At 35.8% G+C, this 22,509-nt stretch overlaps 1 protein-coding gene across 1 annotated transcript in view; it reads right to left on the reverse strand.

Annotated features, from left to right (window-relative positions):
- Positions 1–4,850: 4,850 nt before the first annotated feature.
- The window catches only part of LOC138160368 (metabotropic glutamate receptor 8-like), a 759,152-nt gene continuing 741,493 nt past the window's right edge, over positions 4,851–22,509 (reverse strand). Inside the window, exons 7-8 of the mRNA XM_069086985.1 lie at positions 6,732–6,868; positions 4,851–4,985 (exon numbers count right to left, since the gene is read on the reverse strand). Of these exons, the coding sequence (XP_068943086.1) occupies positions 4,851–4,985; positions 6,732–6,868 (272 nt within the window). The remainder of the gene's footprint in view (positions 4,986–6,731; positions 6,869–22,509) is intronic.

The following is a 22,509-nucleotide window of genomic DNA, read 5'->3' on the forward strand; positions in this document are numbered from 1 at the left end:
AAACTTAACTTCCCCCCTCCTAAATCTTCTCCCCTTTCCACCTTCCCTAGTACTATAGAAGGCACTAGCATCCTCACAGTCTTTCAGGCTTGCAACCTAGTTTTCATCCTTGTCTCTTCACTATCTCTCTCACCTCCCTCCCTACTCCATATCTAATCTTTTGTTAAAGACTATTGATTTCACCTTTGCATCATCTCTGAAATATTCCTCTTTCTCTTCTCTGACACTGCCACCACTCTAGTATGGGTTCTCTTCACCTCCCATATGGACAATTGCAATAGCCTCCTGGTGGGTTTGCCTGCCTTAAGTCTCTCTCCATTCCAATCAGTCCTCAATTCTTTCACTAAAATGAGTTTCCTAATGTGCAAGTATTACTGTATCACACCCTACTCAATAAATTCCATTATCCCCTTGTCACCTCCAGGCTGATGTTGTTCAGTTGTGTCGAACTCTTCATGATGCCATTTAGGGTTTTCTTAACAAATGTATAAGAAATATTTGCTGTTTCCTTCTCCAACTCATTTTACAGATGGGAAAACTTAGGCAAAAATGATTAAATAACTTGTCCAGGGTCACACAGCTAGTAAGTATCTGAGGCCAGATTTGAACTCAGGAATATGGGTCAACCTCTGCATTCCTAACACTATCTACTGTTCCACCTAATTGCCCTCACCTCCAGGATCAAATCCAAAAGCTCTTCACAATCTAGTCCCCTCCTACCTTTCCAGTCTTATACCTTATCTCCCACCAAGGTTCTACTGACAATGTCATTCTACTTTCCTCCTTTGTAATTACACAAATAAGACATTTCTTCTTTCAGATCTGGGCATTTTGTCTGGCTGTCCCCCATGTCTGGGATGCTCTCTTTCTCCTCATCTCCTCCTACTGACTTCGTGGTTTTACATTCTAGTGAAAATTCTGTCTTTAGAATGCCTTTATCAACCCCTCTTAATTCTAGTGCCTTCCCCCTGTTAATTATCTCCCTTTTATCCTGTTTTTAGCTTGTGTATATTTATGTGTTTGTTGTTTACTCCATTCAATTATGAGCTTTTTGAGGGCAGAAATTATCTTTTTCCCCTTTTTATATTCTCTTCACTATGTCTGGGGCCTAGTAACTACTTAATAAGCATTTGTTGACTGACTGATTGATTGATTGAGAAGAGAAAAAGGAGCATAAGTGAGAAAAGCTATGGTTAAACCAGTAGACCTTTTCTCAGAACAGTATTTTTAAATGCATAAAATATATAGGATTACAAAGTAAACCAGTTATAATTAAATATAGTTATCAAAATATTTTAAAACAGTTATCAAAATAGTTTAAAACAGCCAACAAGTTAATAGACCTTGTTTTGAGACTACTATTTTCAGAGTAGGTCCTGACTTGAATTTGTAGTGGGAATTTCCTCATGGAGTGTTCCCTACACAAATTAAAATGTAGACCCAGTCCCTTCCCTCTTCTCCACGAAGTTTGTCCAGTGAACTCTTTCTCTACTGAAGTAATCCTACAATGATGGACCCTGGATTGTCTAACAAAACAAAACAATGTAAGACAAAACACCAGTGGAATATAAACTCTGCCATATTAAGACCAAGGTGGAAAGGCTTCAAATGTAGCTAAGTGGTTGATTATACAGTCTGCCTTATAAAAACCAGATGGAGAAGCTCATCACAAGAAGATTGGACCCACCAGGTTCTGAATTCTTTTGACCACTGGCTACTCATGAACACTGTCTACTAAGATACAGAAAGGTAGTGATCTGTTCTGACAGAAGGTGTACCCAACCAACAAAATCATGTATCCTTGACATATTGAAATAATGACTTGCTGCAAAAAGTTGTCACATTAATTATTTATATCCTGTATTGTATCTCCTTCCAAAAAAAATTGGTCAAGTCAACAGATATTTATAAAGTTTCAACTCATTGCCATGGACTGTGCTAAGCACTGGAGACACAAGGAAAGGGAACCCCAGGGGAAGTCCATCTCTGTTATTAAGAAGCTCATAGATGGAGGGGCAGAGTCAAGATGGCAGAGTAGAAGAAGCCCATAGATCAATGGTGGAGATCTTATGCAACCAACAATGTTCAAATAAGATGTAAATAAAAGATAAGAAGTTGAATTTAATCTTATACTTGTAGGAAGTCAGAGAAATATAATGGTAGAAATGAAGAGAAAGGGGAATTCTAGGAATAGGAGACAGTAAAAATGTCCAGAGTAAGGAACTTCAAAGGGGACAAAGTCAATGGATTGAAGAATAAGTGGAAGGGCATAAGGTATAATCATGGAAAGAGTGTTGGAGTCAGAGGATATGAGTTTAAATATCAGTTCTGCTACCTAATTATGTGTGACCTTTGGCAAGTTATCTGACTTTTCTAGGCTTCATTTTCTTCATATGTAAAAAAAGGCAGGGTTGGATGTCAGCACTTCTTAAACTGTGGGTCATATATCCTATTTAGCTGTTTTTTAAACAACTAATCTTGTCATTTTAAAAGTCTCTTTATTAATGATACTTTATTTTTAAGATATGTTATAAATAGCATAAAGATAAAAATACTACATTTTTATCACAGATATATGGATGAAATGTTCTACATGGTTCCTAAAGGGGAAAAAAAATTAAAGTGGAATGTGGAAGGGGTCATGAGCAGAAAAACTTTGAGAAGCCCTGGACTAGGTAACCCTGAAGGTTGTGATATCTCTAAATAATGATACATGACCTATGAATAAGTCTAAACCCAGAAAGCAGAGCCTTGGAAAAGATGATCTCCTGGTTGGCACTCTCTTTCTTCCCAGTCCCCACTCTACTAATCTCCAACTCTACTGCTTATTTCACTGGCTTTCCCCCATCTTTATCTTCTTCATATGATGCTCTCTCTTACATAAATTTGCATCCCTAACTGCTCATATCCTTAGCCTGGGAGGGTGGGTCTATAAATCATATCAACTCCCTATCCACCACTTATTAGGTTAGAGTAAATTCCAGGGTAATAGATACCTTAGTGTAATTAGTCTAAACCAAAAGGCATCCATCTCCAGAATTATGATCTTGAAAGTCCCAAGACAGCACTGCACATATTTTTCAGTGCACTTTCTACTTTTCAAATTGAAAGTCAAGATTGTGAACATTTGTAGTGTTTTTACGAACCTATTCCAAAAGATGTTTTACTGCTATTGTCTTCCAAGCTGCCACAAAGGAAATATGGGATTCCTTTAAAAATGATGATCCCATATTAAGATAAGATATATATTTTTGAGGCACATAGGGTTTGAAAGTTTTGGGAGAAGCTGAGATTCTAGAGATAATGAAAAACTGGTTGATTTTTAAACTAAATGGACTCCTTCCAGAGTAAACATATACTATAGAGAACAAAATACATAAAGTAGCATAGTGTTTATGGTCACTATTCACAAATGAGATCATATGATTTAAGAACTATTAAAAAATTAAGGTAAACTATCAGTGGAGAACTCCTATATATAAATAAACAAAAACTGTAAATATTTTATGAGTACACTAAAAAGTATTTCCTGACACTAAGATCTTGGTTTCTTTTCTTAAAACTAAGAAGCAATATTGGCAGAGTTGATAGAACTAGTTCACTATATATAATATGCATGTGTATATATAATATATACATATAAATATCTTACAAAAATATTTCGTCTTGCAAACAAGTTACATGTTATAAATCACATATCCTGTTTAGTTTTTTCAACAACTATTCTTGCCATTTTAAAAGTTTCTTTATTAATGATACTTTTAAGATATGTTATGAATAGAATAAGAAAAATTCTACATTTTTATCACAGACATATGGACGAAATATTCTAGATGGCTCCCAAAGGGAAAAAATTAAAATTTAAAATGGTGAATGCAATTAGAAAATTCAAGTGGTAGGGATAAAACAAATCAATAAGTTAATAAATACATGAAATAAATGGATATATAAACTTGCCCTTTTAAACCTAAAAATAGAAAGAAAATTCTCCCTATTTGTAAACCCTCTAGATAGCATTTCTATAGTGATTGAAAGGCAAATAACCTTAATTGAAAATTGCCCTCCAATCCTTATTCATGCCCTCCATTGATCAATCTTTCAGAGTCCCTGGTCATTTTTGAGGAAATATTTCCAATAGAGTGATATGGATGGAAGCCAGATTGTAAAGAGCTGCAGAAAGATTGGGTGGTTAACAAGAAGAGACATCAATGGTAGATAATTTCATAAAGAAGTTTAGCAGTGAACAGAAAAAGACATAGAATGGTAGATGGATAGAGAGCCAAGAGCTTTAAAAGAGAAAAATAATAATAAATAAGTATAAGCATGTTGGTAGTTATATGAGTAGTCAGTAGAGAGGCAATTGGAGGTCTGTGAAAGAAAGAGTTTGACTGATAGAGTTAGATCTTGAAGGTAGTAGGAAATGGGATCAAAGATACGGGTAAAACCTTAGGGATGAGTAAGAATATTGCTTCTTGTGTGATGACAAGATGAAAGGGAGTCAATAATGCTGAGTTTTGAGGAAGTTAGAAGGGAGCAGAAAAAGTGGAGGAAGGATGTTCTCAGTTTTCTCAGTGAAGAAGAGAAAGTAATTGATTTTACATGTATTGTGTGGTTGAGAGGAGGGAGAGGATTTAGTTCAGGCTTTAAAGGGAGAGGGAAAGCCTTGGAATAGTTTCTGTGGGAAATGAGATATAAAATTTATAAGAGTTAAGTAGAAGAATTGCTGAGCAGCAGTGAAGACCCAACTGATTTTATATACCACCAGTTTGTACCAGATGAATCAGTTTGAAAAATGTCACATTATCCCTTTCTTGCTTTAAAATTCAGTTGTCACAATTTCTTAGCCCTATTTACTTTTTATTTTTCATTTGTCTGCTTTCAAAATACTCTTTCCACAAGGCTGCTATTATCACACAATGGCAGCAAGAATGTACACTACAAGACATGGCCACAGCCTGTGTTTCGGTAGAACCTGGTTTTGGTCCCTGGATAAGGGGAGAGGTGGAGGGGGAGACAAACAGATGAAACATTTCCAGGCTGCAATAAATACCCAGTCGACTGTGGAGCTGTGGTGAGGTGGTTTCACACAGCAGTGGCTGAGAATGGAAGTCGATTTTATGCATTATTGAATGCAGTACTGTGATAATTATTGTAAAGTCATCTCAAAGGAGCAATAAATTGTAAATACTCCAGTGTTGTTTTTGTTATTGCTTATCATCAGCTTCTTTGATGAGAACTCTGGATAAATACATTGCATAAATACATCACTTCAATGAGCATATTTGGACATGCAGAACTGAAGAATGTATTATAATACCAAATCAACATCTTTTATTGGTATTCAAATGCAAGCAAAGCATAAATGAATTGAAAATTTCAGGAGTTAAATCATTCACAGTATTCTACTGTTCAATCCTTATTTTTTGTTTGTTTGTTTGTTTTTTTACCTTCCAGCTAAGATATTCATAATTTGCTTAATTATCCATTAGGGAAATGAAGAGCACTATTATTGTATTATGAGAGGCCTTTCAAGATCAAGTAGAAGGGAAAACATTAAATTAAGGTTGAAATACACAGGTTATTATCCTTTCCCAGTTAGTTTTGAACTGATTTAAAAGTATCATATCATAAGAGAAAACTCCATCATTCTTACTGAGTAAGTACATTCTTCAAGGATAAGGTCTGCCTCCCCAGAGCCTAGTACACTGTCTGACTCATAGTAGGTACTTAATAAATCCTTATTGATTTCCTGTTCATCTCTAAAGACCCTAAAGTTTCTATAGTATGGACACTATATAATGAAGTGTAAGACTGCAATTGGAACTGCCAGTACATGCTTTATTTTTCCCTAATTAGAAGAGAGTATACACTTTGTTTCTGCAGCATTGCAATGACAAAAAAAGATCATGTGAATGTGTGCACTTTTACAACACCTTTTTATTCTATACAACCATATGTGTCTTGACTTATTACATATTAGGGCAGTTGGGTGATTAAAAATGTTATAAGCCAAAAGATTTGAAGAATATTTTGGCCTTTCACCCACTTTTTTTACCGACTACCATCACATTAGGTAAAGCTGATGTGAACACACAACCCCTGAAGCCTTTTTGTTGAATGTCATTCCACCCACACCTCTATATTTCTACTCCAACATATGCAGGTGATTAAACTAATAAGCACTCAAAATAGAGAGAATTATATTTGAGAATAAATATAATAATAAAGAATCACAATTTACATTCCACTGTCATCAATTCAAAAAAAATAAGCCTGGATATGTGGCCTGTAACACTGTGATTTCTTCAGGAACCAGAAATTAGTGTAACCTGATATATATAGTAGTGAATGGGGACTTAAGACTAAAGAGCTTTCAGATATTTTTGCTTAATGTTTAGAACAGTAACTTCGTGGTAAAGAAGAGTCCTAGCACATAAACTTCCCCCATTGATACACATTAGGAAGAGGTCTGTAATTTAGTCTTAGAAAACCAGAAAGAAGTGAAAGGACTTGCCCATAATCATACAACTAAACCTAGCCTTCCAGACTCTAAGGAAAGCCCTTCATCTGTTATGCCTCTCCAGCTAAGCAATGCATTTTATAGATTACATAAGCAATTGGGAAAATGCACAACATACCTTAAAAGTAAGGCTATGAATTGATTTTTTAATCACCAAAGTGTCCACTGAAATAAAACCCAGAACGATATTAATCATCCTACAGATACTTACATTTAGGTGGAGCTGGTTAGTCCAGTGACCAATTATTTTATATTCTGTACTCTTGTTGTTTATCTGATACTGGAAAATGTCGTAACGCCCAGGAGCATCTCCATTTTCATTGAAAGTGACTGGCGTGCCAGCACTGCCTGTAAACATTTGGAAAAGAATTTTAATAAAAATAAACAATTTTGTTCCATAAAAGTATTCTGGTGAAAGATATAAAGTTTGTGATTATATGTGATCAAAGATAAAATGATTTTGAAACAGCAGGTTCTTTTTGACTATGCAATATGATTTGCATTACAATCTGTCTGACTTTGTATTCAAGAAAGAATTTTGCTTTATAGCGAAGTAAATAGTGAATATCACAATTAGGTAATTTCTCTAAAATCTAAGTGAACAAAATTTGATAGAAGAAATATTCAGTACTGGAAACCTCCAGGGGGAACAAAATGTTCGTCAGGAAAAGAGTGTACATTTCTTTATAGATAATAGCTTTTGCATTATACATACTCAAAACAATATTTTGAAATATGACATCATTAGTTTATATTCAACCAGTCTTAATGTCATATATGTCAAAAGCTCAAAGAGATCTTGGAGATTATATAACTGAACCCTGTCCATGTTCAGAGCTTTCACTTCATGCTGGCTCTGGCACCACCTCTAAAAACATCTTCCTTTTTTTTAGCTTATCTTCCAGGTGCCTGAGCCACAACCACAAGCTTGGCCTCTAGCATTCATGACTGCCCTGCTATTTTTAAAGGGGAATTACTATTTTGAATGTCTGGTCAAACTAGTCAATGGTTTATGGGAGGTTGGCACCTCTGTGCAGATCATCAAAACCATTATCAGAATTAATTCAAGATTAGGTGGTAAATCTCATTATGTTTCCCCCTTTGCTTCAGGGGAAGATTTAAATTCTTAAAACTAACTCACAAAGGGTGATTGCTCTTCTAGTTGGCTCTCTTTGTGTCTTCTATTGATCTACAGACTGGCATTGACCATGGATTTTCTATACATCTTCTTCTACCTGTGGACACAAGAATCTGACTTCTTTGTCCCTTCTGTCTGTTGAACATTAATGCCAATGACCTATACAGCAGAAACATTCAATAGCTACAGGTGTCATCACCAACATTACAGATCCCTAATAGATAAGCAGCAGTGTGTGTAGTAGACAAACAAAACAAAACACAAATTTGGAGCTGGATTCAAATCTAAGCTCTGCACCCTGGGTCAGTCATCAAACTTTGTTGCCTCATCTTTAAACATAAACCACCTGTCCTACCTTGTTCACGGACTTCTGATGGAAGCACTTTGTAAACCCAAAATCTGAGATGCTATTTTTCTAAACATTTTCCAATTAAATATTCTATTTTTTTTTTCCTTTTTGGAGGGGGGAAGGCAAGGGCAATTGGGGTTAAGTGACTTGCCCAAGGTCACATGGTTAATAAGTGTTAAGTGTCTGAGACCAGACTCAGGTCCTCCTAACTCCAGGGCTGGTGCTCTATTCACTGTACCACCTAGCCACCCCCTGATTAAATATTCTAGTCTACTAAAAATAAAAATTATTAAGTAAGAGATAGAATATTAGATTTGAATTCAGGAAGGCCTGGGTTTGAATTTTACCTTTAGACACTTTCTCTCATTTTCCTTATCTACAAAATGGAGATGATAACATCTATCTTAAAAAGCTGTTGTGTTATGGAATTATTTACACACACACATATATGTATATGCATATATGTATATGTGTGCATATATATACATATGTGTGTATAATTTTGAAAAACTTGCAGCATTGAAGTGAGTTATTTCCCCCCAGAAATAGAAGAAAAAATCTAAAAAAAACCTAACAAAATAGATGATTACATGTTTTTCTAAAAATCAGCTAGAACTCAAATAGCTACGATATACTTAATAGGTATAATAGGTTGAAATAGTTGTCTCTCATTATACAGAAGTATGTGAAGAACTAACCTACTGTTTCAGTCTGAGAGCCAAAAGACCCCTGACCCATTTAATAATCACTTCCGGTACTTTCTCATAAGCATTTTATAACACTTTGCAAATCTTTAAGCACTAGATCTGACTTACTCTTCTTACTTTTATGATCATAGTAATATTTCTGGTTACCAAACGTTTGAAAGTAAAATAGGAAATAGGAATCCAGGATGATTATACTTAAAATTAATTATACACCCTTCTAATTCCATCAAAGAAATTACCTTTCAAAACTTTTTAATTTTAGAGCTTACTATTTTTTTTTTAAAGTATGTTTTCATGGAACCTGAGTGTTGTCAGTGCATGAGTCCAGAATTTGGGGACTAGATCAGAAAATGATATCCTCTGAAAATGAAACTAAGATTCACAGAGCTTAGTACTAGAATGAATCATTATTGCCACAGTCTGATCACTCTAGGTGAATTTTTTTTTAATTAAATATAAGAACCGAACCTTGAATCCCACAAAAGTGTAGCTAGCCCATTCAGCTCTGAGCAGACAGATAGCTACCTCGGATCTATGTCTCTGATTTGTCTTTTTGTTTGTCTTTGTGTTTTGTGTTATTTGTTTTTGCTTCAGATCTATGATTTCATACACGTAGGGAATTTTTCAAACTCCCTTTATCACTGCATAGTCTTAGAAACTTGTCTGGAAATATTGTAGTAGGCAGGCCTTGAACTCAGGTCTTCCTGATTTTAAGTTCAGTCCTTTACTATATCACATTCCCTTTGTTGTTGTGTTTTTTCTTTTGTTTTGTTTTTAATAACCTTTTCATTGTCATACCAAGGAAAAGTTCATTCATAATTTACATGCTTTTTTCTTAAAAACAGCAAAGTTTGTTGATTGTATCGGTACATATAAGGGGAAAAAAAGGGAAAGGATAAGAAAATCATAGTCTGATGTCATTACAGATTTAATGGACCAACAGGTAAGTCATTAAAAATCCTCCTTGATTTTCTCCATCATAAGATTGAGATGACAATAGTGCTCCCTCAGATAAAATGACTTTTTGATGCTGATATTAAAGGCATTTTATGGATGTAAAGTTTCATCTTTATTGAATGATCTATTTGAGACATAGAAATACAACCCATAATTGCCTGTATGGTTCTTAAATAAGCAAAATGAATCTTTACAACAAAAACAAGAAGAAGACCCATTTGTCAGGAAGACACATCTCAGCAAAGCAGATGAATCAAGAGATTTAAATAAAACTCCATCCAAGAAAAATGACAAAATAGATATGGAAACATTTAATATTTGGTTAAAAGAAAGAGAAATGAATGTTCAATGATTAGATGTAATTTAAGTAATGCATTTTAAAAGTACACATTGCTAGTGAACAGCAGCCACAAAATGAGTTAGCAACAAACCTTGCTAAGGAAATAAGACATAAAAGAATACATTCTATAATAATTGCATAATCTCAATTGGAAAGCTTTCAAAATGATCGTCTATTTCAGTTCACACCTTAACAAGCACCCCTGCACCCCCACCCCAACATATTCCAGGGCTAATGGAATCCGCATTTCAAGTACTCACTGCAGAGTTCTCTCCTGACTTGAACTCACGCATTGGCTGTAAGGCATCCAAGCAATGCTACAAGTATGTATTAAGGCAAAGAATAGCACTTACTAATCTAATAGCTTGTACTATTCCCCAGGCACTGCAGTATATGCATGGGATATAAATATAAGCAAAAAGACAGTCTGCCCTTGAGGAGTTTCCATTTTAATGAGGGAAGATGACCAACAAAAGGGAGCTGAAAAGTGGGTGAGAAGAAAGGTATGCATGTTGTGGGCTTGGTAACAAAATCCAGAAAATAAGAGATGGAGCCAGGGAAGGATATGAAGGTTGACCAGCTTTGGCCTCACCTCCCAAATAGAGGTGCTGGGAAGAATTCAACAATAAGTGAAGTAGCCTAGGGGAGGGAAGTTCCAGGTTCAAGGTTGAGAAGTTTGCAGGGATGGATGAATGTTACAAGGTGAGGAGGAAGTTCCAGGATGAACTAGCAGCTGATTCATGGTGGCAAAATCCAGCAAGTCAGAAGCAAAGCAAAAAAGTCACTGAAAATTATGACCTTGAGATTGGAATGAAGATGGTACAGTATGGCTCGAATCCTTGAGAGCTGAGAAGCAAAAAGAGATTTTAGCAAGAAGCAGCCTGATATGTGAGGTGACTAAATCAGATGTAAAAAATAATACTTCACAACACCTTCTTATGAAGAATCACTCTCCCTTTCCCATCTCTCTCTTTCCCTCCCCTCCTCTCTCCCACCTTCCCCTTCCTCTTTCCACTTTTTCATAGGGTTCTCCCCTATCCTGGGCAGCTAAGTGACAAGCAGATGCCATGCTCTTCACTTTCCCATCAGGTCTTTCCTGGCAGGCAAGCAGTAATCTTCTCTCTCTTGCATACACACATGGCCTTGTGTCAAGATAGGTTCAGTCAAGCCACAGAGGAGGGATCCAGTTCTCTACTATTTACAGGAACATATGTGCTTCATATCTTTAGGCTTATTGCTTTGTTTAAATGTAAAATTATATTGACAAATTTTCATTTTACATCATCTGCATTCCCAATGTATGCTTCCACTCCTATCCATGCCAGAGAAGAACACAACAACAAAAAAATTTTAAATGGGTGGGGGCGTGGTAAAGGGAGGAGTGGGGAACAACTCAGTAATAATAACCAACCTATCAAAAGGCCTTCACCTCGGTGAAGAAGCAAAGGGAGGTGCATCTCATATCTCTTCTTTGAGAACATTATAATTTTGTAACACTCAATTTCCATTGTTTCCATTTGCATCATTAGTCATTGTGTATACAGTTTTCCTGCTTCTGTTTCCTAGGCTTACTATTAAGAATTACACTCAGTTTAGAGAAGTCACAGCAACTTTACAAGGTAGGTGTTAGTGTATTCCCATTTTAGAGATGAGGAGATTGATGCTGAGTGGTGAAATGATTTACCCAGAATCACATAGCTAGGCAGGAATCAAACCCATGTCTTCTTGACTTGATTCCCAGACCTGTAGCCATTCTGTTACTTGGCAATATCTTCAAGGAGAAGAACAAAATTAGAACAGTTGGTCAAGCAAGATCTTGACCCCCACCATATACATTGCTGTATGGCTATAGCTGACATCCACGGGGCACTTCTTATAAGCATATTGTACACATGATCTCATTTTACCTCTGCAAATTGCTGTAATGGAGAGAATCCTAGACATGAACCTGAATTCAAGTTCCATCACTGACAACTGCCAAGTGACTTTGAGAAAGACTTAAACTTTTTGAGTCTCACTTTACTCAAAAGAGGGTGGAGAAGAAAATTAGATAATACTTTTATTACCAAACTCCGAATGGGGGGTGGGGTGTTTTTGTCAATTTAAAGGCCTTTGTAAATGTTGATTAGCATAAATTGTTGTTCAAACTTTTTTTTTCAATCCTGTTCAACTCTTAGTGACTCCATTTGGGGTTTTCTTGGCAAAGATATGGGAGTAGTTTGAATTTCCTTCTCCAACTCATTTTACAGGTAAGGAAATTTACTGCAGACAAGGTTAATTAAGTGACTTGCCCAGAGTCACACAGCTAGTAAGTGTCTGAAGCCACATTTGAATGCAGGAAGATGAAACATCCTGACTCCAGGCTGAGTCACCTAGCTACCATATAAGAAGGAGCTCAATGTAAGAGAAGCTATGAGGACTGTTCTCTCCATTTCATCTCTCTCTCTCTCCATATATATATGGAGTGTGTATATATGTGTGTCATGTGTGTATATATATGTACATATACATTTATATATGTATATATACAAATATAAATGTATGCATATACATATATGTATATGTATCCCTGTTCTCCCAATTCTCACTCAATTAAAAATGTAGTATTATACATGTATCATTGTAATAGTAAAAAAATGAAATCTACTGTCACCAAAAAAATCACTAAAAATTATTGGAAAGATAAACTGATATTGTATTCAAGAATATGGTCATTATTACTTGAATCTATATAAGATCCATGATTTAATCAGTGGGGTGAGGTAGAGGAGAAGGATTCCTGATTGCAAGTCCAGGGCTCTACCTCTATACCAAGCTGCCTCTAAGTCATATGTGGCTTCCATGTTCCCATGAACACTTTGGGATGTTACTGGCATTCTACATTTTTTAAGGGAGTGGAAGGAAATTGAAAATATATAAAAATCTTAAGACTTCTGATAGAAACCCAACTATACTTTTGCTGGTCAGACTATATGAATTCTTATGAGAAAAACTAGCAGTTTTCATTAAGTTACCTTACATCAGTGAATGGAAGCATGATAATCATTATGCAATTTTGTGAACTAATTGAGTACAAAAACCAACTCTAAGTGTTTCCTTGGGGAAAACCAGTCCTCACTTCATAGCTATGAACTCCAGCAGCCAAGGTCATAAATAAAATGACCTTTGTTCACTCCGCAAACTCTTTTTTACACTTTTTTTTTCCCCTGTATCATCTCTAGTACCTGGTCAGATATTACCCTTACTTGCTCTAACAAAGGTCATTATTTTCTTTCTGATATGCCCTTCTTCATGACCTGTTGAATTCTCACCACTCCTTAAAATCCATCTTAACTGGCACCTCCCTCAGGATCCCCCTAGCCCGTGATGACTCTTTTTCTCTCTGGTTTCCCATAGCACATTACTTACACCTCTCATGAGCTCATATACTATCTATATTTTAAATAGCTGTACATGACAGTTCATCTGATTATCATAGAAGCTCCATGAAAATGATGACAGTTCCTATTTTATCTAACCTTTGTATTTTTTCCAGAGCATCCGTTTTCAAATCCCATGTCTGAAACTTACTAGCTCTATTACACTGGCAAATCCTTGACCTCCTTGGGCTTCATTTTCCTCATCTGCAAAATGGGAAGATTAGTCTCTATGGTCCCTTCCAGCTACAGATCTATTAATTCTATGTATGCTCCTACAATCATAGTTCAGTATCTCTTATATACTATACTATGATACTTCAATAGATCTGCAGTCTCATCTAATTAGAAATTCCCACCATTGGTAGAAACTTGTGCCTTCTTGTTCAGTATGATTCTTCTCTATATTCCCTCACATATCTCATACAAAAGATATAGTGTGGCACAGTGGAAAGAACACTGGCTCTGGAATGAGAGAACCTCAGTTTAAACCCCACCTCTGATGAGTACTGCCTCTATAACCTTACACAAATCACTTAGATTTTCTGAGCCTTGGTTTAGTAAAATCATTTGTAAAATTTTTCATCTTATGGCTTCCAATATGCTGAAGACTTTCGTCTCTTATAGATTTAGAGCAGGAAAGGACTTTAGAAATCATCAGATCTAAGCCCCTCACTTTGCAGATGAGGAAACCAAGTCCCAGGGAGGTTAGATGACTTGCCACAGTCCCAACAGCTAAGAAACAGAATTCAAATCCAGGTCTTTGAGATGGCAAGTCTTGTGAACTTTTCTCTCTAACATGCTGTCTTTAAGTCTTTTGACATTTTGACATTTCACAGAGACTAGTGCAGGACATGAGCCATCTATCTACTACTCTTCCTCTGACTATTTAACTTGCCCACAGTCTTTCCTAATCCTTTTCTAAAAGATATATTTTATGCCAGTTATTACAGAGTAACATTGTTGTCAATATATCATGGCCTAATTTCACCTACCATATACTTTTCTGTTGTCCTTTGGGTCGCCAACAGCCTTTGACATTACGATGTTTTAAGATTTACTTTCACAAAAGGAAACTAATAAATATTTATAGATTTTAGATAGGATAAAATCAAATATGACTAATGTTAATTATTAAAGAGAAAAAGGTGAAGTTGCTTCTTGATTATCATTCAACAAGGATTTGTATTAGAAGGACCACACCATCACTTGTTATCAATTGATGATAAGTTATTTTTACATTTTTTGTAATTTTAATAATTTACTAAAATATCTCCTATCTGGGCAAATGTGCTTTAAACACAAATAATTGTGAGCACATACACTTTTAGTTAAAGTATAAATATTTATGCTATTATTGCTAGTATGTGCCTACGCCCTGCATCAGTTGATACAGCCTGTTCCTTCAAGGCACTCTTATGCACCTACAATGTGTGTAGTGCTAGGAATTCAATGCCAAAAGACATCAAGTACCAATGGAGCTACAAGCAAAACTGAGAGAGAGAAATTTGGGGAGAAAGAGCACTAGTTGTTGAGGAAATTAGGAAAAACTTCATGTAGATGAGAATTGGACTAATTCTTGAAGGAAACTTAGGTAGTCTAAGCAATGAAGATGCGGAGGGAGGACATTGCAGACATGGCAACTCTGTCAATGCCAAAACACAGAGATAGAAATCAGGTTGTCATGTATGAGACACAATAAGAACAACTTAGCTGAACTACAGAGTTTGTGAAAATAATAAGGAAGGAAAAGCAGGTTGAAGACAGCTTCAGATAACAAAAGTTAATAATAGGTGGCGTAGTATTTCCACGTTTGCAAAATACTTTACATATATTAACTCATTTGATTTTTTGACGCCAAACTGAACTTAGTAAGGACATTAAGCTACAACATCTGTTGCACAGCTGCTTGGAGTCATCACTCATTCCCTCCTATATGTTCATCCTGAAGAGGATGCCTTTGTCCTACCTCATTGCTGGATGTTTCAGTGATGTGCCTTCTCTCAATGTCACACAGAATACTTATGTTCATCTTTGCAGACTTAGTATATGTCAGCTCAGTCTCTGAGGTCCCTTTCAGCTCAAAAATTCTATCATTCTGTATGATATAGCCAACTCCACTGAAGCACATATTTCTGTGTCTGAAGTATTCAAAACCCTGAAAATGCCACAGCCCACTAGCTACAGCACTACAGTGGGAAAACCTCCACTCATTCCAGACAATGATTTATGAATGGGGTTGGAAGGGAAAGATAGCAAATCATTTCTTTCTTATGGATCTGTTTTCTTAGTAATTACACAACCATCAATGAATAATTGGCCAGTAAAATACATAGCAATACATTATGGTGCTATGGCGACCAGGAAACTAAACAGCTATGAATATCTCAAAATATAAAATGATGCTGATAATATCTATATTACATTGAGAATACATACCACATATTGTAGAATGACATTTTAATCAATAATAATATGGAGACATTTTATAATTCACAGCTTTACTGAAGAACTGAGTTAGATTTCTTTAGTTTTCTTGGCATTATACAGCCAATATTTACTTGCATTGTAAATAGGATATAATTTTTTGAAATATCCACATATATGCCTGATCCATGGGAGAATGACTACCTTTGAGATTATTAAAGTACCACCCCTTTAACACAAACTGTTTAATAAAAACTAGGCATAGGTGGTTTTCCCATTGCTTCAATATTTACTTGTAAGGAGAGAGCACAGATGGTATTCCCATTCTGTAAATTAGATAAAGAATCATTGTATATTAAATTGTCTCCCATGCCTGGAAAACACCCTCTCTTCACTGACTCCCCCATGAATATAAAATCTATTGAATTCTTACCTATCTTTTAAAAGTTAACTATATCAAACACCTTTTCTAGGAAGCTTTATTTTCTAATTCCTCAGTTCCTCTGGCCACACTATACTTTATTTCCATCTTGCTTACATAAATACATGTTGCTCTGTATTATAGTTATTTTTATTAGTAATTAGGAAGGCTTTAGTGAGCTCTGAAGTGAACAGTAAAAAGATAAAGGGCTGGAATATATTTGAGAAATTATGTTTTGTTTTTAATGATCTCAGATTGCTCCCTCACAGATACATATACAAATATATAAAGTTTCTAACATTCATCTTTATGAGATGCTATGTGACTGAAAATCATGCTACATCACAGTCTCCAAAGAATGTTTGGAAATTAGAAAAACATCAAATGAGTATAAAAAAGATGGCAGCAATTTCTAGTGACGACCAATATACAAAAAATGATATAAGGGATTTTCTTTTATTTAGCTCTCTAATTTGAGGAATCCTGCCTCCATCAATGATGACTGGTAAATGTTCTGCAAATTACGATCTCTCAAAGATCTCAGGAGCACAAAGAGTTTAAGTGGCTTCACCAGGATCACAGACCAAGTGTGTGTCATCTGTGAGATTTAAGCTCAAGTCTTCCCAATTATGAGATAAGCTCTCTATCCTGTATATCACATTGTTTCTCATTAAGCATATGATTATGGAAATATGGAGATTTTGGTTTGGAAACAAGGTGGGCCACTTATGTAGAAAGAATAAGGAATGGCAGATGGACAATGTTGGGGTTGTACCAGTAACAAGAGAATGTTTAAAAAAAACACTAAAGAAAGGTCACTGGCACGTTCTTCTCTAAGGAGGATATAAGTACTTACAAGAGATAAGTGCAAAAACTTGACAGTGACAAGAAACTTTTGGACCAAAGTGGTCACAGGCTCATAAGATCTAAGATCTAGAAATGGATGAGACCTCAGAGGCTATCTAATGCAGCCCCTAATTTTTATAGATAATGAAACAGGTTCATAAGTGACTTGCTCAGGCTCACACAGTAAGCAGAGATGGAATAAAAATCCAGGCTCTCTAGTTCCTAATCCAGCATTCTTTCCATTGTACCATTAATGTATTTTGGAGTGTATTCATGGAAGCAGTACTATAATCATCATCATTATTATCATCAATTTTATAGCAGCACCTACTATGTGTCAGGCACTTTGCTAAGCTCTTTACTAATGATTTTCACAATAATTCTATGAAGCACATACTATCATTATCTCCATTTTACAGTTAAAGGAACTGAGAGGCTAACAGATAGAGGTTAAGTGACTTGCCCAAGGTCACAGAGCTAGTCAATGTCAGTGATTGGATTTGAATTTAGGTCTCCCTCACTCCAGGTCCAGTGTTCCTATCTATTGCACAACATAGCTGCCTCCATCACCAATTCATTTATGTATTTGTTAATTTGTATGTGTGACCTACCTCCCTTCAAAACAATAGGAGACAGAGCTATGAAGGCCAATTGTCTATTTGGGCCCATAAGCTTAGATGTACAATATTTGTGATCCTACATTACCAGATGCAACTAGTGTTTCCCAAGTCCTTCTACCATAATATCAATTCCTGAGACAAAGAAGTAGCACTAATATGAGTGCACCTTTCTCACTATTTCTGAGTTTGTATGTATAATTTCTTTCCATGATCATCCTCCAATAAAAATGTCAAAAAGACACATTTACAATTCCCTGGTCAAGTAGTTCAGTCCCTAGAACACTATAACAGTAACCCTCTATTTTTTTTGTCTAAATGATGTTAGCAAGTGGAAAAAGAAACCAGATGTGCTTCCTATGAATAATTAAGGCTGGTACTGACACATTCTGAAGCTCTTTATATTACATTCTCTGTGGCTTCATGTACACAAATTGTTTTGGCCATTTGTACTACAGAAACTTTTTGATTAAAGCAAATTCTCTTTTTCCTGAAGGAGGAAAAAAAAGATTGAAGCTGTTTTCATACCACTAAAGTATTACATATTTTCACTTTATGGTTTGAAAGGCAAATTCTAAAATGAAATATATTTTCATACACAACCAGTATTTTACAATGATATTAAGTTTCTTTCTCTTCTTGTTCTAAAATATTTATACACTGGATCATTTTCTTGTATTTTAAAACATGCCATTCCTTTCAGCAGGGCCAGCTGAAGAAACATATCAAATAGAATTTAAACTTTCTGAGAAAATCTTCCATTTCACTCTATGTGTCCTCCATACACATTGTTATTTGTGTGTGATATCCACCAATAGAATGTAAGCTGCTTAAAGACAGGGACCATATTTTTGCCTTTCACTGGCTGCCTAGCCTAGCACCAGGCCCATAGTATTTAATAAGTTGTTGCTGACCATCTGGCTGGCTGACTGACTTCCCAGGACAAGGACATTATGTTTGCTACTACCTCAACATTCTACATGACCAAAAGTATCCCCTGAGATATGTGTTGATTTGAATGGAATTTACTTGATATTTAGTCTCAAGGCAGCAATGGGGCAGCTAGGTGGCACCATGGATAGAGCACCAGACCTGGAGTCAGAAAGATTCATCCTTCTGACTCAAGACACTTACTAGTTATATGATATGGGGCAAGTCACTTAATTCTGTTTGTCTCTGTTTCCTCATCTATAAAACAAGCCAGAAAAGGCAATAGCAAACCACTCCAGTATCTATCCCCCTCCAAAAAAAAACCCAAAAGGGGTCATGAAGAGTTGAATAAGAGTGAAAAATGACTCAACAACAAAGATAACAACAACAAAATTCAAATTATTTTTGCTAAAATATAATAATAGCTGGCACTTTTAGGTTTACAAAATGCTTTACAAATATTTTGTTTGATCCTCACAACCCTGGGAGATAGATTCTATTATTATCATCTTCATTTTACAGATTAGGAAACTGAGGCAGAAGTTAAGTGACTTGCCCAGGTTCACTAAACTAGTAAGTGTCTGAGGTAACATTTAAAATTTAAACTCAAGTCTTCCTGACTCCTGGCCCAGAACTATGTCACTGAGCTTCCACAATGTAACTCAATTAGAACATTATAGGATATATGATACATAATATAATCCATTTAGAATATTATAAGATGAAAAGAGGATTTATTTAACAAAGGTTGATATTTAGGCTATTATTTTACAAGGAAACTAGAGAAACCATTTAGTTAGAATTAAACAAACAATTCAATGAAATAGCAAATTCAAACCATTATATTTGAACCAATAGATTTTTTAGAATATTGAATTGACTTGGAGATTGAATAAATTAACTGACTTGGATTATTGTTTTGGTTTTGTATAAGATTCATGGAAAAAGAACTGATGCCTAGCAGCTATTTGTGTTCATTTTGGTAATTAATATCAAATTTCTAAAGTTCACACTCTAAATTGTCTAATTAAGAAATTGATCTCTTGAATCCTAATACATGGGAATGCTGAAAGCATAAGAAATGGGTTTACGGCTCCAAGTATACTCTAAGTCTAACTTCTTTACCTTTAATAGTTTCCTGCAGGGTTATCAATTCAATTTCTTTCTTTCTTTTTAATTATTGATGTATGGAGTCATGGATATATATGATCCTATAAGGCATATTGAAATTCTAGTGTACCACAGTTTTACTTTTAGAAATGTCTATAACAAAATGCTAAAATGCTAAGTACATCTTATTTCTATTTGAAGATTTTGTGGCTGTTTTATTTGGAGTAAATGGTGTTGCCAAAAGAATAGAGTTCTAGGTTGGGGAGGGGGTGGTTGGAAAATCTGAGTTTAAATTAGGGCTTGAGATTCACTAACTTTGGGACTATGGGCAAGTCACTGACCCTCCTGGACTCTGATTTCCATATTCATAAGGCAGGTCAATGACTCTCTTGCTCCTCCTTTTCCCCATCTGAAAAATGCTCCTTCTTTCTGTGATAGTTTGTGATTTTCCTTGTAAAAGGTTCATACTATAATCAGCTATCACTGAAAGGTGGCATTCTTTCATATAAAAAAAATTTCATAAGACCCTAGAAAATGTGGCACAAGCAACATGAGGGCTCTTTATCAACATGAAGAAATAAAGCCATCAGATTTTGTATTGATTTTGCTGACATCCTTCAGTGACCCTACTTACTATATTGAAGGCCCTTCTGTGACTCTGATGATGGATTCTTCCAAGGGTTAATATGTTGATGAAATCATTGATTTTGTGTGGCATCCCCTGAAAGAGCACTAGACTTTTAAAAATACATGAAAGGAGACTACTCTTTATGAATGCTCGACATCACTTTGGAAATTGAAATGGAAGTCAATATTCACTACAATAAACCAGAATAATTCAGTAAGGCTTTGCAGATTTCACCAGGTCTCACCTTATTACAAGCAACAATAACTATACATATGGAATCTGGATTTAGTTGTTAGGACAAGATCAGAAGGCCTTGGGCCTGTTTTGTCCAACAGTTTTGTCAGTAATTTCAATGACTGAGCAAGTGTTCAGTAAATGTAGAATCACAGAATTAGAGGCAGAAGGGACCTTAGAGGGCATCTGGTTCAAACTTTGCAGATGGAAAAACAAACCTGCAGCCCCAAGGGTCTAAATAAATTTGTCCAAAGTCACTCAGGTAATAACTGGCATAGGATTGGAACTCAGATGCTTTGTTTCCAAATCCATTATCATCTGTACTGTAACTTAAAACTTTTTTTCATCTTTTATGCACTAGGCACTGTGCTTAGGTACTTCAGAAATGGAAGGGTGTCTAGGTGGCACTGTGAGTAGAGCACCAGCCCTGGAGTCAGAATGACCTGAGTTCAGATCCAGCCTCAGACACTTACTAGCTTTGTCACCCTGGACAAGTTACTTAACCTCTGCTTGCCTCAGTTCCTCATCTGTAAAGAACAGGGACACATGAGAGAAGGAAATGACAGACCTCTCCAGTATCCCTGTACAGAAAGCCCCAGAGACCAAATCAGTGGGGTCAGATAGAATTGGAACAACAGGGATCTGAAGATATGGACATTAGGAGGGAGTGGATCACTGAAATAAGAGATTGAAAGTCTTATATGAGGAGTGAAAATAGTCCAGTTTTCCTGGAATATAGACTACTAGGTGAAGGGGATAATGTGAGTTGATTGAAATAATAAGGTTGGAAGGGTAGGGCAGAATCTTTGATGAGCATTAGATGTCACACTTTATCCTAGAAGCAATTGGAAGCATGTGGAATATCTTAAGTGAATATTTATATTTCCATAGCTGCTCTGTAGAGATATCAGTTTGGCAGCCACAGGGAAGATAGATCAGAAAGGGGAGACAATGAATGTAGGGAGGCCAATTAGGAGACTCTTGTAAAAGTCCAGGTGGTGAGAACTGATAAGGACCTGAACTAGAATAGTGGATATGAAAAGAGGAAAGCTGGTGGATACAAGAGATGTTGGGGTGGTAGGGCTGACAAGACTTGACATGTCTGATTGGATATAAGGAGTGAGGGAGGATGACGAGAAAGATGCAAATTTAGTCACTGGAAGGACAGTGGTGACCTTGACAGAAATAGAAAAGACAAAAATAGCATGCTTTTCAAATTCACAAGTGACATAAAGTAGAGAGACTGCACCTTCCATATAATCTGTATGCTTCTAATAGGTATCTATTTATCTTCAGGGTTTCTCACATTTTAGAATGTAAGCTGTTAAAGGGCAAAGACTGTACTGGTCTTTAGTTTGTAACCCTAGTAATTAGTACAGTGTCTAGCACATAATAAGACTTAATAAATGCTGATTGATTGATCGAAAGACAGGATTTGGATCCAAAAGGATATGAATAAATTGGAATAATATGCTGAGTTTAATAAGATAAATTTAATAGGAACAAATGTAAAATCCCATGTTAGGTTTAAAAAATGCAGCATTGGAAATGCCACAATGAGAAATGCTGGATTGAGAAGATGTGACTGATTAACAATTTGTGGCAAAAGAAAAAAATAGCATGTATGGTTTTAGTAGATTGTAAGCTCAAAAGGTAGTGTGGTATAATAGAATTTCTAGGTAAGTCACTATCTTCTCAGTGCCCTAGGAATTTCAAAGAAGACAAGTTGCTGACTTGTCATGGGCTCTCTTCTTTTATTCTCTCTCTCTGTGTCTCTGTCTCTCTCTCTCTCTCTGTCTCTCTGTCTCTCTGTCTCTCTCTGTGTCTCTATCTCTATCTCTCTCTGTTTCTATGTCTCTCTCTGTTTCT

This window comes from Petaurus breviceps, unplaced genomic scaffold, assembly GCF_028583685.1.
Source record: "Petaurus breviceps papuanus isolate PSGF00001 unplaced genomic scaffold, PetGlider_PUasm1.0 181, whole genome shotgun sequence".
Classification (NCBI taxonomy): domain Eukaryota; kingdom Metazoa; phylum Chordata; class Mammalia; order Diprotodontia; family Petauridae; genus Petaurus; species Petaurus breviceps.